Source organism: Rhinolophus hipposideros, assembly GCF_964194185.1.
Source record: "Rhinolophus hipposideros genome assembly, chromosome: 7".
Classification (NCBI taxonomy): domain Eukaryota; kingdom Metazoa; phylum Chordata; class Mammalia; order Chiroptera; family Rhinolophidae; genus Rhinolophus; species Rhinolophus hipposideros.
The window spans coordinates 12,453,311-12,478,326 of NC_138053.1; the positions used below are offsets into that span (position 1 = coordinate 12,453,311).

At 38.6% G+C, this 25,016-nt stretch overlaps 1 protein-coding gene across 3 annotated transcripts in view; it reads right to left on the reverse strand.

The window, feature by feature from the left end:
- Nucleotides 1–25,016, reverse strand: part of MEGF10 (multiple EGF like domains 10) — a 157,379-nt gene that overhangs the window by 113,487 nt on the left and 18,876 nt on the right. For 2 of the 3 annotated variants that reach the window (XM_081052977.1, XM_081052976.1), the window contains one exon: nt 5,134–5,266. In XM_081052977.1, the coding sequence (XP_080909103.1) occupies nt 5,134–5,249 (116 nt within the window). In that variant the 5' untranslated portion in view covers nt 5,250–5,266. Of the gene's footprint in view, nt 1–5,133; nt 5,267–5,348; nt 5,452–25,016 lie in introns of those variants that run through there. The other variant, XM_081052975.1, reaches the window with a different exon arrangement.

Consider the following 25,016-nt stretch of genomic DNA (forward strand, 5'->3'; position numbering starts at 1 on the left):
CTTGCTGCTCACCAACTGTATACATTTGTAGACTGTTTCTCTGGTTTTAAGATATAAAGAAAGCTCTCCTCTGTAAAAGAGTAATCAAACCATTTAGGATTCCAGTTCGACAAACATTTATTGAACAACTCCTATGCAATTTGTGCTCTCAAACAGCTCTCAAGAGAGGCCAGTATGTAAATACTGAAAATAATGTGATATGGCTTTCACAGATATGGGGGTGCCAAAAAATGTACACATTTTAAGAGACATTATCTATGTATTACTTCTCAAAGTTGAATTATAGTAGCAATGTGTAGTATGACGTTCACTCAAAAGATGGCTTTAATCAAATGAATGCTAGTGTCATTCACTGTATTACAATTTTAATACAGTTTTTTTTTCCTTTCTTAAAATGTGTATACATTTTTTTGGTACCCTCTGTGTGTGTGTGTGTGTGTGTGTGTGTGTGTGTGTGTGTGAAAATACAAAGGTATAAAGTTCACTGTTTTGAGCATTTCTCTTCGATCTTGACTCTTTGCATTAAAATTATTCAGAGGGGGACGGCTGGTTAGCTCAGTTGGTTAGAGCGCGGTGCTCTTAACAACAAGGTTGCTGGTTCAATCCCCACATGGACCACTGTTAGCTACGCCCTCTACGACTAGACTGAAACAATTACTTGACTTGGAGCTGATGGGTCCTGGAAAAACACACTAACAATAAATAAAAGTTTAAAATTATTCAGAGGCTCAAACTCCATTCAGAATTGATTGAATACAAATTACTTTTCACAGTGGCCAGAAATAAAGCTTCTACTCAAGTTTACAGGAGAAGGGTTTTAAATTCTTTTCAACCCAAATTTATTTTTCCTTGTGTTCTTTTTATATACGTTCTTTTTTTCTACACAATCTTTCTCTCTTTTTTTTCATTTTTAATGGTAGTATAGTCACACTACGAAACTTGAAAAATAAATTTTAAAAAAGGGATGGAGAGGATTTCATAACTTTTACATCACCACCAACAGCATTTTACTGTACTTCTTTAGAGTCTCTGAGGGTTTACAGTTTTAGTTTAATTTTTCTTTCCTTTTTACATTCTTATAATCATACCGTGCACATGATTTTGAAACCTGCTTTTTAAACTTAAGAGGACATATGAATACATCATAAACATTTTTCCATGTTAGTCAATAGCCTTCATATTCTGACTGCCAAATACTCCATAAGTGATTATACCTCATTTACTCAACACCCATCTATTATTAGACAATTAAGTCGCCACTTTCCCAGGGGCCACTTTCTGGAAGCTGTGTGCTTCCACCCGGAGGAAAACGTCCTTGACAATGGGCCTTCCCGCTCTGGCCTTCATCACTGCTTCCTCGTACAGTGGCTGGGCTGTTGCTACTAGGACTTAAATAGCACCTCTGCTAACCATTCACACCTTCACATACATCAGCAGCTGCTCTTAAAGGGAAGGAACCTTTCGATTGTCCAGTCCACTCCTGTTTGCATCACAAATGAGCAACACTGAGCTCCCAGTGCCAGTGGTCCGTCTAGAGACAGCACTAATGTCACAGCCCAAACACCATCCTGCCCGTCTGTCTCCTCTGAGATGTCACTAGAAGATCTGAAGCTTCTAAAGCAGGCAGTGAGTGGTAAACTGTGGTATACAAGGAATCTGATCTCAATTCTGCACTATTTTAAGCATGGAGAGGCAAAAACCCTTTATCTTTCTGCTTGTTTGTTTAATCTTCTCCAACACCCTGAAAACATATCATCACCGTGATTTTAACCTATTAAGTATTATCCGGGGAGGAACTCCAGCAAGATTTAATTTAAGGTCAAAGAACAAGGGGGGGAAAAAGCCATCATCACTTGGACACGTTCCAAAGTGGTTAATTACATTTTATCTGCTTAAATTATCTTGTTACTTTAATCAGTTATGGTAATAATCATGATTTTGTATCTCTGCTCCCTTCAGAACTGCTGCTTCAATTACTACCAGTTCTGTGGTCCACCCCCAAGGGTTGGTGGGGCGAAGAATGGCTTCTCTTTATTTGCGCCTTCTTTAGAAGAAACCCCAATGATCGGAAGAACTTTAATTTACAGAACAGGGAAAGGGGGTGGGGAGAAGGAACAGATTTATTCATTTTCCAAAAGGATGCTGTATAGAATTCATTTAATAACAAGCATACCTTGTGTATCTTAAATTATTTAATTTTCCTTAATTTCATTTTATGGACAACTTCTGAGAATTTCTGCTGCATTAGGGCAGAAATTCTGATGCAGTAGGGCTGGGGCAGAGCCCGAGACTCTGCATTTCCAACAAGCTCCCGTGAGACGCTCACGCCCCAGCTCCACAGGCCACACTCTGAGAAGCAAGGCTTCAGGTGATTCCATGGCTCGAAACCATTGGGTACAGGTGGGTTTTAGGATAAGGAATGCCTACAATGAGCCCTATTGAGCCCCACTACCAAGAATTTTGTCCTTGAAGAGAATCATCCTCTCCACATTCAAGCCCATTTCAGTTTTTGAAAATACAGAAGAACCTGTCATTGCACCTTTACTTGATCATTTTAATTCATGCTCTTTTCTCCATTCTTGTCAAAATAATTCTGCTTTCTTTCACCTTTCTTCAAAGAATCATTATTTAGTCTTGTAACAGGAAATCTATCAACAAGAACATTGAAGCAGTCAATGCTTCTTTCTAGCAGTTCATAGAAAAAATAGTCAGGAAAAAATCTCCATCATTTCTCTCTTTTTTTTCATGCCCAATTTCCCTCCCCATTAGTGAGTATTTTAGAGGTTACTCTAATTACTTGTGCAACAGTGAAATTATATTATGTTTAAAAATGAATGTGCCTTTTATCTGTCTCTCCCTCTCTCCCACTCCCCCAACTGATGTCCATATTAGTAATTTTATTTCCTATCAGAAAGTGAAAACTCATTCAACAATTATTTACTGAGCATATGCCATATGCAAGGCAATGTTTTAGACACAGGGTCTCATCAAGAGTGGACAAGCCAATGTAATTAAGCGTCCGCAAGTTTGGTCAAATATTGAGCAAGGAATCAGGACAAAATGTGTATGTTTGAGTGGGAGCTAGATTACTTGAAGTCTTGGATTCTTTTCTCTTTATAGCCTTTCCCTCAGACAGTTCACCTGTTGACATCTCATCATGCTCTCAGATCCACATTCCCAAACATTTCCAGGCCCATATTTCAAACTGATCTTATGAACACAACAGAGTAAACCTCACTAATCTTTTCTCTCTCAAATGAACTCTATTCCTTTTATTTTTCCATATGTACAATGACACCCCCCACTGTATTACCCAGCAGGTTCTAAATCTCAGCCTTTCCTGTCTCCCTCACATCCGATAGTCAATGTCTTACCAAGATTTGTTGACATTCATTTCATGGTATCTTACAAATTGGTTTTTCCTCCCATTCCTAAGCTACCATCCTCCAAGAAGTTCAACCACCAGTGGACACTCCCTTTCCTAAATTTGATATGTACCCATTCATGTATTAATTGATTACTTTTTTATTACTTTAATAAATATTATGCACTTTGTTGGTGAAATGTTTTACGAAAGGTGCTGTGAAGATTATATAATAGGCGATTCCCTCCTCTTAAATTCTGTATAATATAGTTAATGCCACAAAAATATAGAACTTTATTACATATACATATTTCCTCCACAGCTGAAAGTTTCATAGTGATATATAAATCAATTGATCAATTAGGAAAATATATTTTTTTACCCTGATTGTAATACTGCCAGTGGAGATGGGAACAAGCCCTGGCCAAAAAATAACATTATAAGTAAGGAACCAGTGTGCCCCTAGAATAGAGCTGCTGTCTTTTTTTTTTTTTATTAGTTTCAGGTGCACAAGACAAAGTAATACTTAGACGTTTATCATTTATATCCCTCACACTGTGTGAACCCCCCTTCCCCCCATCCACTACCCCTCTGACATCGCACAGAGCCATTACATTTCCACTGTCTCTATTCCTAATGCTGCACTCCGCTTCTTGTAAGTTAGAGCTGCTGTCTTGATAGGCTCTGAGCTCTGTGCATCTTACCAGTGGGTGACAACAATGATTAGAATGTGTGCTCTCTGGGGTATTAGTCAAGGTGCTGTAGATGACAGGAAAAAAACCAAAAGTTTGATGTCATTTCACTTACAGCTATTAACAATACATATTACTCTCTAGTACTTGGCATCTTCTATTTGTTTGAAAAACGTGGATTTGCGATGTTATTTTGGGATAAAGATACTTTCTTAGCAATGCAAGTAGCACATTAGAGCAGAGTATATTAGAGACTGCATATAATTGTACTAGATAAATTATACTAGACTGCATATAATTGCCACTAGATGGTTTGTGCTATTTTTGTGTTCCAAAAGGGACTATAAGATCCCTGAGAATGACCTATTGTTTTGTACTTCCGCTGTGGTTCCTACTGCAAATTGCCCAGATCTGGACACTACATCATCTGCTCTCATGTAATCTATTCAATCGTGCCCTCCTCGAATACTGTACCGACTCCAGTGTTGGTGGGCACGGCCTTTAGATGTCCGCATAGCACTGGTTTCAAGCTACCCCTCCTGGTCCCTGCTACCACTCATTTTATTCAGTTCTTTAAGAACATCTCAGGTGATACTACCTCCAGGCAGCTTTGCCAGGTTCTCTAAAAATCATGTCTCCCTTTACAGGTCACCTCAGCACAATTTTTTTAAGCCATATATTTCAACATTTAAGTACATTATTACATACTGTCTTCCAGTACTCACTCTTTGGTTCCCATGCAGAAGTCTAGCTTCCCCAAATTATTGTAAATAGATTCTGAGCAGAGACAATAAGAACTTAGGAAGCTTGTTTTAATTGAGGTATTAATGTTTTCCCTAAATCGTACAATTGCACCTGTGCAAGAATCAATATTTCAAGTTTTTTTCACGTAATAGGTATTCTATAAGACCAAGGTGAATAATACTACCCAATTTATTAGTCATAACTAATGATTTTTACATAAAAGTCATTTCACGATCTCTTCTCAAATCCTAATTTTATGTATCAGACTGATAAGGATAGTATATAAAGGAACTTATCAGAAATTATTTCTCAGATTACTTTCAGAACTATTACCTTTCCCAGTGGCTACACACATTAGGGTCTTCAAGATTCAGAGGACATGATCTCCTTATCCAGTGGCACAATAATAAACAGATAAAGCCCAGGCAGGAGTTCGAAGAAATAACCATTTTGTCTGAAACACAACCTACAAGAAAAAAAAATCCAAATTAGAGATGCATTAAAATGGCCCAAACAGAATTCCTTTCAGTACAGCAAGCATTCGGTACCAGTTGTCACCAGGGCTGAAACATGCATAACAAGCCATGTATTCAAATAGATGTGTCACCAGATTTCGCGGTCCAGGAGAGAGAGGTACTTCTTCTGTAGTGCAGGATGCCTACCGTTTTGTAAATTATTAAATGTACAAATCATCACTAATTGCCACCGCAACAAAAGCGCTTCTCATTCATGCCAGCTAACATTGAAGGAATCTACCCAAACAACTCAGAGCAACACAGCCTTCCAGATTCTCTCACCAGGCATATTTCCCTTCTGGAAGAAGAGTGCTCACAGAGGAATTTGGCCTCATTTGTCCTGGAGGATAAATGATGAAACAGAAGCTTCATTGACCAAGAGAGAGGCACCTCAGGCTCACACTGAGATTTATTCAATAATTCATTCAATGTGCACTGAATACCTACTCTATCCAAGGCACGGAGCAGAAACTGGACATAAAGTACAGATATGGTTCCTGTCTCTCATGAAGATGTTTATGATTTAAAAATCATGACATACATTTCTTATAGTCAGTGCTTCAGTTTCTCGACATGCTGAATAAAAACAAAACCAGCTATCGCACAGAGGTTTCTACATAAGTGCATAGAAAAAAGTGTAAAGCTCTTTGGAGGTCAGTATTAGAGCAAATAGACCCGGTATTACTGAGAGGAAGAGAGACCATAATAGAAAAACAAACAGCAACATGTTTGCAAAACAGGCCAGCAAAGTAGATAGAAGGGAGAAGGTTCCAGGCAGAGGGAACTGGAGGTGGGGGGGGTGGGGGGTGTCAGGCACACTTAGGGAGCTCAAATTAAGTCAGCTGGAGAAAGAGACAGGGGGCACATCACAAGGGATTTCATAAATCACTGCAAAGTATGTGAACTTCATCCAAGGTAAGAGAGGCTAGTAAAGGGTGCAGAGAGACATCAGAAAGATCAGTCTGTATACACGGGAGAGTGACCTGCAGGAAGAAACTGTAAGAGGGAGGTCAGGTAAGGGAGGTCAGGTGAGACAGGACTGTGGGTGAACTAAGGAAGCAACATTGGGGTTGCAGGGAATTGAGTCTGGGACATTTTTAGGAGGTAACGTCAATGGGACTTGGTGACTGAACACAGGAGTAAGCAAGAGGAGGGACTTCTGGTATAGCCCCTTGGATGGACAGTATGCCCCTCAAAGAAGTGGGAAACACAGAAGCCTTCCCCTTCTGGGGGGATGAAGCTTTAATTCACAGCTTGTGTCAAGTCTGAGGCTCCTCTGCAATATTCACATGAAGTCCTCTGTGGGCATTTATTGAACACCTACAATGTGCGAGGTCAGCTCAAGTGTGTAACAGTTGTACTGGCATGCATCTGGAAATCATACCCTCCTCGTCACCTCCAGGAATTCAGCACTTAATAAGAAGGAAAAGTTTGTCACGCTATATAAAATGATTTTACATACTCATTATAATAATGGATATGGAATTAGAAATAGCTGATCCATTTACTAATTAAAAAGAAAATGAGCATTAACTAATTAAAATTAATCATATAATTGATTAAAATTAACTTGTCTATTGGTAAACTAGTGAAACCTGCAAAAACAGGCCAGATTATGTGACTAAAGCATTTATTTCCTGGGTGAGAGGTGGCATTTTGAGACGTTGTACTAACTTTCCACACCATGAGGTTACCAGTTTTTAGTATTTGGGAACCAATTTGATTGAATAATAATCTTGTGGTTTAAAAAGATAAGTTTATCGTAAAACAGACACATAAGCAACAATACCAACAAAAACCCAACCTTAGGAAATAGTGTCTCCTTCAAATTCAAGAGAATACTCATAGATCAAACAAAGAAGTACTAAATTCTTCAAACTCAAGATTGTTTATAAGGACAAGTACTTTAAGTATTACAGTATTATGGCAAGTCATGTCTAACCCCACAGGATCTAAAACCAAAGAAAATGTTTGATTTGGAATAAAGAAAACATGTTCATTTGTAGGATAATTCAAAGATGGTGTAAGCCACTTACAAGAGGTTGTGAAATTTTTAGAGGGGATTTCAATCATCATGAAATAATTCCAACACATAAAACATAAATGGGTACCAAAATATGGCTTGTAAGTTAATTTAAATGATTGATGTTTCTCACAGGCTAACCATCATGAAGTTGTAAAATGTGAAGCTTAACATTATACAACTAATGAAGCTATTCCACTTAACAGGAATGCCTAAAGAAGTAACGATAATTAACAGCTGACATTTCCTGAATGATTTCTGTTTGCCAGAAGCAGTGCTGAATCTTCCATGTGATTTACCTATTTAATCCCCACATTAATTTACCTAAGCAGGTATTTTTATTATCCTCATTTCACAGTTGAAAACACTGCTAGCATTTTCCTCATCCATCAAAATAAGAGAAACTTTAATATATTTGATTGTAACAAATAAGCATGGTCAATAGTATTTCTCTGTCTTATTGTTTTATCTATGTCAGGAAAGTATTTCATTTCAATGAAGTGTGAAACACTTTCATTCTTTCCTCAAAGACAAAACAGGGCTGGTCAGCAGTAATCTGCCATCTACTCACAATTACCCCAGACTAAAAAGTTTATATCCTGAGTCACCACCTCAGACTTAAACCACCCATTTCCCAATTAGAAATGTTTAGTCTGTAAAGTTAGAAATTGCTATAAGCAATGAATCAAATTGCCAAGTAAAAGGATGAGTCTGTGTGTTCTCTTTTAATGTAAAAATTGTCATACTAATTTTTTGGTATGCCTTCTTGCTTCACACTTGATGCATTGCTCTCTGAAGGCTTTAACTTTTCAAAGGGGATGGCAGGGGGTGGGGGCAAGCAGAATTTGGTCACCTCCTCATTGCTTTTGAAATGCGGCATACAGAAAAATCAAACTGTATTGCAAAGCTGCTAGCTGTGTTCATGAAGAGAAAATATGAGTACATTAAAAAAATGTACTAGTATATATGCTTCACTTGGCTTCTTATTACCAAAGCATTTTCCAAATTAAAATTAGAAAATTAACTGAGTTCTAGAATAATCTATATTAAAGTATAAAATGTCAAAAGCAAAGAGAATTGCTAGATCAAGATGCTGGGATCATGCAAACTCACATAACCTGGTAAAAACCAGTTAAGAAAATAATTCAAATGTTATGTATATGTGATAGATGGAGAAGATAATTCACAAATACGCCGATGAACTGTAAAGAACTATAGGAATGAAACCTTACATTATATTCCATCTTGCTTAATTATCCAAATAAAAAGTGGATAAGGCATTACGTATACTCTTTCCCTATTTTATTTGTTTTTCTTCTATAGGTTTTGATGAGTAAATGTGGGTACCTTTTTCCCTTTCTGTCAACCCTGAAGGAAGAAAGTTCAATACATTTTTCTTCCTCTTTTCTCTCTTTTAAGCTGGGTTATCTTGTCTTACACTATAATCTTCCCCTTGGAGAGCAAATGAGAACAAAATACAATCTTTAAAAAAAAAAACCCAGCATTTTTCAATTGAGAAAAAAAGCTGACACAGTGGTGATTTGCTGCATTAAAATAGACATTTTGAAAATATTCAAAACTCTAAATTGGGTGTTAAGCTACTCCACCCACTCGGTCTTCGTCTTCAAATAACTTTCCTTCTGGTTCCATTTAATAAATTCAAAACGTGAAAAAAAATAGTCATTTGCATGAACCCCCTAGTGCCAAACTTGATTGCATTCCATATCATTCACTTAATTATTATGGAAAAATCAAAACAGAAAATCAGTACAACTGATTAGCATGGCTAAGATGCTTCTCTTAGAAAGAGGAAACACAGCAGGCAGACTTAACTCTTGCCTCCTACTTCTAGGAAGACAGGCTCTGCTGCTTCCACCACAAAAACCTCTGTAAATAACCGGGTTGAATAAAATACAATGGGTTCTGATGACAGCGAGTAGTTGCTTTACCAGGGTGTTAGGGAGAAGTAAATAACGGGGCGTTGACTTGCTAATTTATTTTTGCAACAACAGAAGGATAAATGATTCCAGATGATTCTTTCTGGTTCTAAAATCGATTTCCTTCCTCGAATCATGAAGCGCGCACATAGAAACAACTTGGGTGCCCTCACCCGTTTTGTTCTCAAGTTCATGTCCCTAAAATCCTCTCACAGTTCTCTAAATGAAAACTAATTTCTTGATGAAGAATAGCCACATTTCTACAATTTCCCACCCCCACTCCCTGGATACCAACAGCTACCTGTTTCACTTGATCCCTCTATCATGTTATCTATAAAGGATGTAACTAGCTTTTCCCTGTACTACTTCAGAAAGGCTGCCCACGTGGGGCAGAAAATAGTGTGCTGTGTTCTTCCTGGAGCTTTGAGCCTATGAATAGAATATTAAATAACAATATCCCCCCCCCCCCCCCCGCCTTCTTCTGCCTCCCGGCTGAGGCAGTAGGTTGCCCTCGTGGCTCACAGTAGCCCACCGAAGCACACACCAACCTCCGGCTGCTCAAGGGTGCCCAGCTCCAGGCAGAGCTGTTGTTCACAATCTTATCTGTAGAGGGCGCAGCTCACTGGCCCCTGTGGGAATCAAACCCGCCACTTGGGCATTATGTCAGAGATCGGTGCTCCAACCACCTGAGCCACCGGGCTGGCCCAAATAACTATTAATAGAGTATTAAAGATGTCAAAAGAGTAACGCTTGCTGGTTGCCCTGAGAACCACCTCACTTGAGGACTTCCCTGGAAATACTACTTTGCTGATAAAAAGAAATCCCTAAGGCACTGTCATGATTTCTGTTTTCATCATCCAAAGCTAGTTATTCTAATAGCATATTACTTTTCCCAAGTATAACTATTCATTTGAAGCAGCACAAGTGATATTACATATACTTTTTGTCTAGAGGGCCTCATGTCATTTTGTCAACATCAATTACCACAACAAAGATATTCTTCTAAGTCAAATTAAGTCATGATGTAACAGCAGTCACACAGCATTCCTCGGAAGCATCTAAGAATATAAGTTAAATGGGTAGGGCTATTAACAATTTTTTAAAATTCTCAAATCTTATTTTATAAACTTATAATAATTTCATAAACAACCCCCCAAATCCCTAAATATTGCATGAAGTGAGTGTTCAGTAGCAGTGTGACATTCACTGGGCACTTCACATCAAGCACAAACTGGGCAAAGCCCTGAGGATGCCAGGTGGGTACTGAGGTACCCACCCTGATGGATACTGAGGTACCCACCCTGCGGGAGCTCACCAGACTATTCCACCAATGACCACAAATGGACCGTTTCAGTAGAGTATGATGCCGCCATCATGAAGCCCAGAAGACACTGCTGGGGGAACACAGAGGTACAGCTTCACCTACTTAACCAGCCAACCACACACTCCCTATAGGTGGCCTTCAGGGGTAGTTTGGGGGAGACACTGGTCACCTACTTGTCATCAACATTGGTAAGTATTCTACAATGTGCCTGTGAATCCATCACCAAAATATAGGGGGAAAAATGCACAAACAATATTCACTAACAATCTACAGTGCAAGCAACTGTGGGGACTGTTGTAACTTATCAGGCATGGTCACTGCCCTCAGTAGTTCAAAATTTACTTGGGAGAAAAATTATAAATAAGATATGATTATTTGTCAAATGAGTCAATGTAGAAATAAATTGCTATAGTTTTAAGAGAAGGGGGAAAAAATCAATGTGAGCAGTGAAGTCTCGTGAAAGTGGTCCAACTTGAACAGAAGCTTGTGAAAGAAAAAGAACTAGACATCACTGAAGGTCTATCTCATGCCTCTCACCTCACATATGCGATCTCATTGGCTGAGATCAAATGTTTCTCCTGAAATCACACAATTAAAACGGAGCAGAGATTCGAGCAAGTCTGGCTGGTGACTACAATGTCTGCAGCCTGTCCTCATCATCACATCTGGATAACAGGAAGCCTTTGGGTAAATGGAAACCATGGGCCATGATGCAAAGAGAAAGGTGTGAGCCGGGCTTTGAAGATGGAGAGCAGGAGCTCTTAAGCAATCTTGAGAAGCAGTGCTAGACAGGTAGGTGGACTCAGTGATGAAGAGTCTTGAGCACCAGGCTAAAAAGTTCAGACGATCTTTTCTTGTCTGCTGTGGAATACACTGAAGTCTTTGAGCAGGGTGCATTATTTGACGAAAGAGGTCTTTTGTAAATTAACACTGAGAAGGTGTGCAAAATCCCAAGGGAAAGTGAGAGTCTCCAGGCAAAGTAAGTGGGTGGAGGTTAGTGCATGCAGGTGTTGAGTGGAACTGCCTGTCCCAGGGCGGTAGCCTAAGGAATGGGAAGCACACAAGAAACCAATGAAAAAAAGAATTGGCAGGACTGGGAGAAATAATAGAAAATATGGTTGATATTAGGGACAACTGTTTTGGGTTTAAACCATTCTGAATCCCAGTTATATTTTCTCAGTTGATTCCACTGATCTTCTACTGGGAAAATAATGTATCTCTTTTTGGACAGAAAAAGACGCTTCAAACACTACTTCTCATTCCAGAATTTGGTAAATAAAATCACATTTATTTTCCTAAATTTCTCAAGATTTAATATTCCTCAATAACATATCCATTCATTCTTCTCAACCTGAAGAATCGTAATTTTTGTTTTGGCCTGTCCACCCAAAAAAGTTCTTTTATCCCCTTTATAAAATGTAGTCTCTCTTCCTTTTTTTCAACAATGAAGCTTTGGCAGCCCTATTTATACCCTCTCGCTGTAGCCATCCTCCAGGACAGTCTTCAGTGATCCCATCCTTGAGTAAGCCCATCTCACAAGGAATATAGTAGACTTGTGTCACCAATAGGATATGGCAAAAATGACAGAGTTATACTTCTAAACCTAGGCCATCAAAGGCATCCCACTTTCCATTTTGCTTTTTGGATCACCATTATCCAGGAAGTCAGCTGCCATGTCATTAGGATGTTCAAGCAGCCCAATGAAGAGATCAAAACAGCGAGGAACTGAAGCCTCCTAACAACAGCCATATGAGTAGATCCTCCAGCCCCTGTCAAGCCTTAAGGTGACTATAGTCCCTGCTGACATACTAACTACAACCTCACGAGACCCTGAACCAGAACCACCAGCTAAGCTTATTCCAAATTCCTGACCCACAAAAACTGTGCAATAATAAATGTTTGTTGTTTTAAGCCCTGAGTTTCGAGGTAATTTATACACAGCAATGGATAATAAATATGCCTGTATTTCAATATGTCCATACCAAAAATATTTTGTTTGATTTCCAAAATAGCTCTCAATGATGCCCACTATTTTCTTGCATCTCCCGTAACAGTGGTACACAGAAGAAAACACCTGCAATGATTCGGAAATCTTTTCCCTACATTCTAACTCCTGGCAAGAGCCCATCATCTTCTAATTACAGTTTGAATTATTTTGTTCCTAGAGGCATGACCCTCACAAGGCCTGTTTTGAGATGCATCTGCTGCTTTTGCACACAAAGCACTGCCCCAGATTTTCCTGCCATTTATCCTTAACCAGTTAGCTTACAACTATCTGGAAGAATTGAGCTGTCTCACAATGATTTGGAGAGTTCATTATGTGCTCTGTGCTACAGGTCAAGTATAAAACATTAAATGAATGCATCCTGTATTCTTCTCTGGGTTACTCTTTCACATATAAATACATGTTTCTTTTCTTTTCCTACATTTGACCTAGTTTTCTATGATTATTTCTGATTAGATGGTATATAAAATTTAACTATTATCTTGTTTTTTAACTTTTTATTTTGAAATAATTTCAAATTTGAGAGCTACAGAAATAGAACAAAGAATTCCCTTCACCCAGACTCACGCTGCTAACATTTTGCCACATTTACTCTATCACACTCGTACACATATATATGCAATATATATGCATATTTTTAACCGTTTGAGAGTAAGGTGTACATACCATGCCCCTGTGTCTCTAAATACTTCAATGTACATTTCCTAAGAATAAGGGCATTCACCTATATAATTATAACACAATTATCCAAATGAGAAAATTTTCAATACTACCATCTAATCTACAGACCTAATTTAATTTTCATCAACTATCCTAATAAAGTAATTATGTTAACAATCTTTCACAGGGGCCGGCCCGGTGGCTCAGGCGGTTAGAGCTCCTTGTTCCTAACTCCGAAAGGCTGCCGGTTCGATTCCTACATGGGCCAGTGGGCTCTCAACCACAAGGTTGCCGGTTCGACTCCCGCAAGGAATGGTGGGCTGCGCCCCCTGCAACTAGCAACGGCAACTGGACCTGGAGCTAAGCTGCACCCTCCACAACTAAGACTGAAAGGACAACAGCTTGAAGCTGAATGGCACCCTACACAACTAAGATTGAAAGGACAACAACTTGACTTGGAAAAAAGTCCTGGAATTACACAGTTCCCCAATAAAGTCCTGTTCCCCTTTCCCAATAAAATCTTTTAAAACAAAACAAAACAAAACAAAACAAAAATCTTTTACAAAATTTTTTCCAAGCCTTTGCTAAAGAACAAACGTGTTCTTTCAATCACCAAACATTGGTGAAGACCATCTTTGCCCTCAAAGAGTTTATAATCTAATGTGAGAGGAGTATCACATGGGTAGTAATGACAAGGCAACGTGAAGTATCATTAGGGTCAAAAGAAGGTTACAAAATAAGTATGGGAGTTCAGAAAGTATTTCCAACTAGTGAGTGGGCATAAGAAATAGCATTATTGAAGATTCTGCTGGGTAGATGGAGCAGGGGAGGTTGCACCCAGAAATAGAAAAAGCAAAGGCAAGACAGAGCGACTTCCCAGGGGGAAAGGCAAATGGCAAGATTGTCTGAAACACAGAGTAGAAAAATCAACAAGCGGAAGAGAAATTTTGGAGCCAGATCCAGAATGGTGTTGAATATCATTTAACACCATCTTAACACTTGTGTTTAAGATTTACCCAAGGTAAAATATCCAAGCACTTTATGAGATCTCAGACAGTTCAAGAGTGAACAGGTTTAAGAAAAATAAATCAGGAAATAGAACTTGATCAGCCCAAGAGGAAAGGGAGACTTATTGATTTTTTTTTTCCCTTTCAACTGACAATACTGATTAAACAAGCTGAACATTTCAGTTTTGACCAACCCCCTGACACAATGTAAGGAGGAAAAAAATTCAATTGCAATAGGTAAATGACAAAAGAAGGCAATTACCTTTAGAAAGGAAAAGTCAAATTGTAATAAATGGAAAGAGGAAAAAATATAATTCTCTGTCATCAGAATCTAAGGTCTTTACTTGCACAAGGGGTTGGGAGGAGGATAGGAACAATGGGGAACCTAAGTATTTGCATGGTCTCTTTCTTGGGAAGATTCTTTTCAATGTCACATGCTGCTACAGTAGGAAGAATGAGAGTACTCATTCTGCCCCCACCAGTGGCATGACAAGGGCCATCCATATGTCACCTGTTCTCCTAACTCTGGGTCATTATGCTAACCCTCAACTCCTGAGATACTCACTAGTGGGACACAGCTGAGCAATCCAAGTCAAGCCTTCCTAAAATATTATTCCATCTGTGTGTTGAAGCAATAAATGCTTCTAGAAATGCAAATTCATTAAAAGTGAGATTCTCCAAGTCACCAAGCTGTTTCCTGGTCAAACTGAGAATCTGATTTAGAGAGTACATAAGGTATTTCCACATTTCTACTGTACAGATGTTTCAAATCATCAGTGACATCAGGTCTCAACCGCCAGTCATCCCAGAGTTACTCGGTTCTGAACCCCTAATCCAGCCCAGGCTGCAGAGTGACCACAGACAAGTCTTGCAGCAGGCATGGCCACAGAGGAGTCTGAACACTTGCGCCCTTATGGTTTTAAGCCCACACGGTCAAAAGCTTTGAAGATTTGAGGCAAAATGTGAGGAAACTGCTGAGGAAGTAGAAGTAGGAGGAAGAACATAATTATTCAAAGTTGCATTTGGCCAGAACATTCAGGAGAAAGTGCTTCGGCAGCCCTCCCTCCCACCTCCGCTTCCTCACCAGTCACGTATATAGGCAAATATAAGAAGCCAAAACCCAAACCCCAACTTTATGACTCTTAAAATAGGGCTTTGTTTTGTAGATAAATTGCCACATGCTGAAGTAGCAACACCACTTCCTGTGGCATCTAGACAGATCTTTTATTCAAGAAGTGACCCTGTCTGACCCGGAATAACAGCTTTGAGAACAATCTCGTATTGATAGAAAAATTAAGACTCATTCTCCATACTACTTCCTTCATTCATATAATCCATAATTCTCTCTTCTTCTTTCCCTGCATCTCCTTACATGTCCTTCTCTGCCATTTTTAGGGAAATGCAGAACCTAGATGCCATGGGGACAGGAAGGAATAGAGACTGAGGGACGTTCTAGTCTGGTTTAGCATCAAACTTTGATCACTGACTTGTCACTCATTTTCTCTCTGTTTTGTTTTCCTTTAGGAGATATCAGCCCCAAAAGCAGCGTCAATGGCAAGCAAACTTATTTTTAAGAGTCTTTTTCCATTTGCTTTTTTAATAAACTGTCAGAATGTCTAAAATCCATTGACTTTTATGTGAACATAGCCATTAGCAGGTAGCTGGGCCAATACTCTTAATTTTACAGCTGATGATACTGTGATCCAGAGAAATTAAGTGCATGCTCTAGGTCACAAATAGCTCCTCATTAGGCTAATTTTGGGCCGAAATTCAAGATCTTGTCAGTTTGTCTTGCACAACATTATAAATTGCTGCACACAAATATAATAAAACACAATTACATTTGTTTTCAGTGGCTGATACCAGTTTGCACAGAATGCAAATATATAAATTATAGGCCCTGGGTTCTTATAAAAGCTCAACACTAAAATATTGATGAAATGATCAATACTTTAATAAGGCAGGTTGTGACTTCTCCTTTTCATTCCAAGGAGGAGGTGCTCACAGTGGAGTTATGTCTACTCGATACATTGAAGGAGAAGAATAGACACAGTCTTCATAAAAGTTTTGTTAACGGCCATGGCAAAAGACTATCAAAGATAAATGGACGTCTCCCAATTTCTTCAGTACAACAGCGTCTTTTTGGTTCTCTGTGGTATTCTTGGTGCCGAGAACAGCACCTGGCAAAGAGGATGGTGAAGGGAAGAAGGGAGAGAAAGAGGGAGGGATGGAGGAGGAAGGGAGGAATGAATTTAGAGAATAAAAAGTATAGAGAGGATATGAACTTGAACAAAGAATTTAAGAACAGAAAAACTTGTTTCAAAAAGAAAAAGGTTTAAGTCTGGTAAGTCTTCTCCAGCAAGATTTGGAATTGGTAAGTTGGACAAATAAAAATCGGTTAAAAATATATATATTTCAAGCCATGGGTTTTTAACATGTACCATGAGGTAGTTGTGCATTCCTTATGTTCCTTAAAGTACCTTAAAATACCTTTTTTTTTTTTTTTTTTTTGACGTTCTGGGGGATGACTTTCACTTGTTAGTTTGAAATAAGACATAGTTTTACAAATTTTATGGGCATTGTAGTTTTTTTATTTCTCATGCTCAGAAATTATGCCTGATCTGTTTATTGGAAATATTTTTCTTAATTTATTTTTCATTTTTTGGAGGGGCTTAAGTTAATTTTGCAATGGCAAAATTTTTGCAAGAGTTGTCATCTCTCACCTCATGTACTTATAAGCTTTGTATATTCTAGGATGATTTTACCACTTTTTAAAAACGTATCATTTGGCAATTTTATCTGCTTTCCAAGTACTTTTAAATTCATTTCAGCCTGTGATGCCAATTGTACCTACTTATTATGATTCCATCATTTTAAATTGTTTATCACTTTTGTATTTTAGCAAAAACTTCTATCAAGAATGAGGAAACGGTCAATTTTGGGTTGGCTTTCCTAAAAGAGTCATCAAGTTTTTGAATTCTATTTTGACATTGGAATATGAAATAAAGAATTGAGAAATATATGTCCCTATCATTTATCACTAATTTAGTTTTATTCCACATTCTAAATACAGCAATAAGCAGTTAAGTAGTATTAGTCCTTTAGTTTGACTTCTTATTGTAAAGATAGATAGGTTTTACCGATAGCAAGTTTTAAAACCAAGGCCTAGAAACACTAACGTTTGATGAGCTTTTCACTTTGATCAGTTTATCCTTTTTACCAATCAACTTCCAATTTGTCCTCCATACTGCCACCAATTGTTTCAAAACACAAATCAGAACATCACACTCCCATACTGAGAAGTTTTTAGGTGCTTGCCTTTGCAATAAAGTCCAAACTGTCATTCATTCACTCAAGATGATCTGAGTTCAGTCTTGTTACCTGGCAAGTTCTCACATGTATATATCACTTCACATCACTTGAGCAATTCTGATTACTTGAATTTCACACAATATTACATGTTCTCACTCCTCTATGTCTTTCCCCATGCTGGTCATTCTTCTTGAAATGCCCTTAACTATCCGGTCAACTTAATTCTCATTCATTCTTCAAGAGTTAAATGTCACTTCCTTTTAGAAGAGCTCCCAGACCCATCTAAGCCTCTTTCTTCTTTGCTCCCATGATCCCCGGGGCATCCTGGGAGTAGATGATGTGGACTTTGTCAGAGTAGTAACACACACTATTTTATTCACCATTTTCTTACGCATCTCTCCATTAAGTAGTAAACTCCTTAATGTCAAAACAGTACACTGTTCATCTCTCTACATACGTTTTTTTTTTAATTCTTTTTTTCCCTTTTTCCACCTCCCCCCTCCACTTTCCACCCCTACTCCGGTTCAAGCCGATGTTTCTCAGTCAGGTTGTGTAGGACACAGCTCCCTGGCCCATGCTGGTATTATGAGCCTTGCACTCCCCCTGGCTGAGGTAGTCGGTTGCCAGTCGTCAGTTGGCCGCTCACAGCAGCTCACGGCAGCTCTGCCCGCTCAAGGCAGCCCAACTCCAGGGAGAGCCATTGTTCACAATCTTAGCTGTAGAGGGTGCAGCTCAGTGGCCCATGTGCGATTCAAACCGGTGACCTCGGCATTAGGAGCATGGCTCTCCAACCACCTGAGCCACGGGACCGGCCCTCTCTACAAGTTTCTTGTCACATATGGAGCACTTAAGTTCTTGACTATTGATTGATTGACTGAATGAGTAACCTATAGGAAAGATAAAGCTCAGATTATGTAAATCAATTGTTCTGAATCTTAAAATTTTTTCCAATATAAAAGGGAAGAAATGGAATGTCAAGATTATATCATTTAATTACTGAACTACACAACTGCAAAAAAAAATATCCTGGAGTCGCAACAAAATGATTGCAATACTAGTGATTATAAATATAACAATGAAAGCTTTGCTATAAAAATAGTTTTAATTAGAGAAAAAATGTATGTTGTTTTTGAAGAGAACCTATGGATCCTTTCAAAGGCTTAATTAATAGTCTGTTATTCTGTAAATTCATTTAAAAGCTTACGGTTTCTTTTCATTTAGCATTCCTTTATTCTCAGTAAGTAGCCCTCCTTAAACAGAGGTACATTTGGTCATGATTTTTGTGGACCTGGTATTCATCCCAGCTCTGGTCAAAGTGAGATGACCATGAGCATACATTTGGGAACAGCAAAGGGCGGGTCCAGGCTAAGCTAGGAGCCAGGCAAGAGAAATAACAAAGGAAGGTACAGGAGCCAGGCCCAAAAGAGCAATGGAACCAAATTCTCAATGGCTGTGCTTGTAAGAACTCTTTGGAAGAGTAGAGTCCCCCTGGCTGAAAAGCACAATTCCTAGGGCCTGCCTGTGCAGGCTGGTAAAGAGGCCCATCTGAGCAAATTTCACCAGAAAAACAATGTCTTGGAATACCCCACAATGAACCCTCAATGATTAGCAGATTTTTACAGTCTATAGTAACTGAAGGACTGCCCTGCTCCAACGTGTTCATGAAGCATAATATAAACACAGTTTAGAAAAGGGAAAGATTTTATTATAAAGTGATTTAAAATATATGTTTGAAATATAGACAGAAAGGGATCCATATATGTTGAAGCTTAATTTTGAGAAGTAACTAAGGTCTTTGATGGTCTCCTATCAAGATCACATTGTGACTACTACAAGTACAAGAGCATTGCCATGGACCCCAAATGTTCATAAGTGTTTGGATGTTACCCAAGTGAGGCAAGGAAATGTGAGGCACAGGTGGGTACCCATGCACACCAAGTATAATGTTAAGAATAAATAAATAAGTGAACTACAACATTAATATCAAAATAATTACAAGTTTCGTGGTAAATAACACCTTTATTCTTCAATGGATTCTGGTAACTCTATGAGAGCTATTTGAACCAAAGAAGCTAAAGGTATTTGAACTAAAGCCATGAATTCTGAATTCTGCAGGGCCACAGGCTTTGCAATTGATGACATTTTCTTTAATCTCTTCCCTTCTTCCATTCTTGTTCTTTTAAAATGTCATTTCCCTTTTGCCTTTATTATAAATTCTCATCCTTGGCTCTTTTTCTTAAATTTCAAAATCTGCAATAGCAGTATCTTCACTTTATCATAAATATTGGAAATGACAGGCAGCAGAAAGCAGTCAAGGTTAAGTGGACCCCATCAGACTGAATACATTAATGTCCTTTTTCTGAAGAAGCATTTCCTATAAACTATATTACTGTCATTTGTTCAAGGTTTTAAACTTTCTAATCATTTAATTTAAGAAGGAAAAATAAAATCTAATGGATTTAAATTATACATGAAGATTATCTCAATTGAAAACTCTATGGAGGACGGAAATAGTTTTTTGCATGGATTATATTTTTTCTACCCTGCTAATTTGAAAGGGTCTATGTATGATTCATTTCTATGAATCTGGGTCAACACGTAAACCTCCCTAATTGTTTGAAATTCAAACCATTACCTAAGCTTCCTGTCAACCTATTTTCTCTCTTTGCAATATTTTATTCTCTTATTCCGTATCTAGTTAATGACGTGTTTAGGACGTACGTAAAAATATTCTTTAGTCTTTTCACTAATAACTGCATAGAAATCTCTGATCGAACCAACTCTTTACATCCTTCATCCGATAGCTGCATGTTACCTTGAGCTGCTGGTCATTTTTTGACATAACCAACCCCATCTCCTCAACTAGACTATAAGCTACTTGAAATCAGACTTCTGTACTTAAAAGCTTTCAAGCTTTCAAGAGCTTGCCCTTGCAAGAAAGTCCAAACTGACATGTAAGTTCTCACATGTATATTATCACTTCTATATATCACTTGAGCAATTCTGGCTACTTAAATTTTCCATGTCTTTGTCTTTATCTTCCTCTCCATTCCTCCCTGACTTCTACATCTCTCCCCCTCTGTGAGAATATAACACATGCTCAATAAATGGTTAGCTGTGTTAGATCAAAACTTGGGGCTACAGGGAGCTCAACACTCACATCGCATATCATATTGGGCAGTTAGCTGTGAGGCTGAAGGGCAGTGAGGGGATCGTATCCTGCCGGTCACAGACAGTTGACATGAGTCCAGAGGCTGGAGGTGAGAGACTAATAACTGACAATGGGATTCCTACTTGGGGAAAACATATGTCCTCAGCTGGAAGCGGGAGTAATTTAGAGAAATGATCCTGAAGTGATCTATTCCTCCAGGAGGTGGCGCTTTAGCTCAGGGCCACTCTTGTCCAAATTTTCACTTCCTCTAGAAGGCATCTCCATAAGAGTTCACTCGTATGTGGGATATAAAACAGAAAGCAACAAATAAACAAACAGAATAAACAAACAAACTCATAGACACAGACAACAGTTTGGTGGTTGAGGGTGAAGGGGAAGAAGGGTGGGGGGAGAATGAAGAGGGTGAAAGGAGTCAAATATAAGGTGATGAAAGCAGTCTAGACTTTGGGTGGTGAGCATACAATACAATATACAGATGATGTATGATAGAATTGCATACCCGAAACTTATATAATGTTATTAACCAATGTTTAATTTAAAAAATAAAAAATAAATAAAAGGCATCTCCGTAAATTCATAGAAATATCCCCCCTACAATGTAATTGAAACTAAAACATGAGCTATTTCATCCCAGAAGATCTCACTGTTCTTAGAGAAAATATAAGAAAACTAATCTGAGTCTGATTTAAAGAAAAGCTTTGCTTTTCCAGCAACTAAATAATACCCATAACAGTGTCTTTGCTTAAATCACAAGTCTTTCCTACTGTACATGAGAAGTCTCACTTTTTGATGCAAGGTGCATATACACATGGTTTCTTAAAACACGTTTTAATGTGGTAAAATCTAAGTCCTCACATGCCTACTTTCATTTTTGACAAGAAATATAGTTGACATCAATGGCGGAAAATGTCTAAATGGATAAAAGGTGGTAAAAAGTGAATTATAAATACATATTAGGTATCAGATAGTAAACATATATGGTGTACCATTAAGGTTGGTATGCCTTTAGATGTATGTGTGTGTATAAATGTCAAACACACACATATTACTTGTTCAGGGCTAATCAGATGAGCAGGTCAAGTTTATGCTTTATTAATGATACTGAAATTAAATTAAATCTTAATTATGTTCTATGAATCATCTGCTTCATTAGGTCAGATTAAGAGAGCTAAATTGAAGAATATAGTCATCTAAATTGAAGAAGTACATATTCTCTTGGAAATATCCTGAAAAACTCAAAATTACGCATTAGGAGGCAAAGACATGAGTTAATAATTTTATAAAATGGGATTCAAGCCCTTTTCAAAATATTTAAAACAAAATGTCTGCCCAAATTTCTATACCTATAGCCATATTGGATTCAAAACAAACAAAAAATCATCTCCACCAATATAAATGCATCTTCCAAATCTACACTATCCAAGAGTGTAACCGTGCAGAGACGTGTCAGAAATGGGCAAAGCACATGGCCATCTTTCCCAAGAGCACATGGTTCTGAGAACCAGCTCTGAACAATCCAGGAAGATCCCCAAAGGAAGTCTTGAGCCACATTCTCTTACTATTGACAACATATACTTTTACCTATCCTATGTCATTAAATTCTTAGATCCGTTTTCTATAATGATGAGCCAGATTCACGTTCATCATTAAAAAAAAAAAGAAAAAGAAAAACAACCTTAATGAAGACATTTGCCTTAGAAACTGCCATAATCAAAGACAGACCTTTTCAGATGTAATTACATTTTTTTTCTAAGATAATTTATCCTATTAAAATATGGTAATGTACCATAGTTTCAGGTTATCTGAAACCTTTCTAAGGTTGGAAGCTGGAGTTAATTTCTTGCTATAAGCAGTATAATTTGAACCTAAGAGAATCAGGGAGCATTTTATATTCTCACAAGCATGTAAAAGCTAAAACTGTTTATTTATATCCAAGGTACTTACAGGAAACTGGTTGTTCCCCAGGAGTCTGCATATGCTTTGTACTAGAGTGCAAGTGATAGCCCAGAAAGACAGAACCGTCCTCCCCAAAACTGATCCAACCTTTCCCCGGCAGCACCCTTGGCTAACAAGGTCTTAGGAAGAAAGCCCTTGCAGAGATGTCATTTTTGATGACATCGGTATGCCAAATTCAAAAATCAGCGTGATTGGGGGTTTAATGAGACACTTTGTTATTCCCTGCAATGAAAACGAGAAAATAGAGACAGAGTTCTTCAGGCTTAATTACCACATCTGTTATTAGGCACTTTACCGTGATTGACTGGAGTGTATGTCAGACACGGTGCCAAAAAACCTCCCCATAAAAGCAGCTTCCTGCTCACTGCCTGAATGGTATCGGTCTCTGTTACAACCAAGATTTCCATGGCAAACAAGCAAAGCTTGGTATGCACAAGCCCCCATGCCAGCTGAAGACACTTTTTCCTGGTGCCAGTTAAGCTGGGAGCAGGGCCTGGGCCACTTGCTCTTACTTCTGCTTCTCTCTGTCCTTCGGGCTTCCCTGAAGCCCATGATAAACAGCACCATGGTGAGAGGAAGGAGCAAGGTGAGAGTAGGAGGGCTGAGCTGTGGCTTTGTTGTGATGCCTCCTTGCAGATATTAAAATTAGGAGTTAGGATGGGGTGCTGCAGATGAAAAGCATTTTCTAGCTCCCTAGGTCTTTATGGCTTTAAAAAGTGCAGCTAACCTGCAACACCAAGAAGCCAGTTTCTCAGGAGACCTAGTTCCTTGCACATCCTGGGCCCTATGAACCGACCACCAAATTGGATTTTAGGAATTTAATGTTTCATGCTGTAACATACATGTTAGAGAAACTAATTGCCGTTGTTCCTTGACCGAGTTCATGGATTCCTTCAAGTATGTGTACGTAGGCAAGTGGGCATTTATTAATTAAACCACAGTTCATTTGAAAAGGTTTGTCTTCATAACCTTTGTCTTCATAAAGTGTGCCATCATTCAACCTTTTTTAATTGCAAAAATCCAGACACTCAACGCTCTCCATATCCCTAAGTCAAGTTACTATGCAGGAAATGGCACAAGGACAATTATTGGCACAGAAAACCACTCTTCAGCCCAGACACACACACACACACACACACACGGTAGCAAACAATCTCATATCTGAATACACAGCAGGTAGAGAAACACACCAATGCTCACCTAATCCTGTTTGTTTAAAGTAAACAAGAGCCCAATGCTACAGAAGTTGTGACATATGCTTGTAACGTAAGTAAGGAGAAAAGACTAAAAACATATATGCCTTGTAAATACATTCTTCTGGAACAAACAAGTGCAAAGGACAATGTCCTTGAGGCATTCTCTCTCTGTGTTTAATTTGCTCGTTGCGAATAAGATTGTATAAATGTTTGGGGATTTTGTTGGGTGTCCGATGGACATGTGTCCTGTTTGGGAGACCACCTCAGGGATGCTGTGGATGCCTGGTCATGGCATTGTACACCAGAGACTGGACATTAATGAATGCCAACTATAATTTTAGGTGTATAATGTGATGGCTCGGTGTGAGGTCGGGGTGGTGGTGGATGGGGGGAGGGGGGTTCACGGTGTGAGGGATGTAAAAATAAAATAAAATAAAACTACAAAAAAAAAAAAGATTGTATAAATGTATGATGCACTCCCCAGTTGCTTTTTTATGCCAAGCAATGTCCATGGTGGTTTTGAGGTGTGGCTACTCTTAGTGGTGATTTGTGCACGGAATATAATCCAGAAATACTAGTAAAGAAAGTGTGAGAAATTGGTAAGCAGGAAAAAGATTGTCTAAGCTGTTAGCAAAGTCTTCCCAACATATGATAAAAATGAAAAGAATAGTTAGTATTTTCTGAAAAGGAATGTACATTTATAAAAGCCACTGTCTATACACTTGGAGAAGTGTATATGAAACAACTTTCTGTTCTCGGATAGAGCATCAGTTCCCTAGAGGTTTGCCTCTAGGGCCTACCCACTTTTCAACAGTCTTTCCAGCTTGAGGGGAAAAAAGGGTGTGGGGGGGGGGGCTTTAGGAAATAGATTGTAGCATTCTCAGACAAATGGCAGTCCAGTTTGGTGTGATACACTTCCTGCACGTCGCGCACGTTGTAATTGCTAAAGGGCCCTCTCATATTCCCCAGACTTATTAAATCTGTCCTTTCTCTCCTCAGCCCCTATAATATAAATGATTGAGGCCCTTTTCAAACTAAGCCTTTCCCTCACTCTATCGTTTTCCTTTATCCACAAATGAGCCTTTGTGATCGCTTGAGAAGAGACAGTA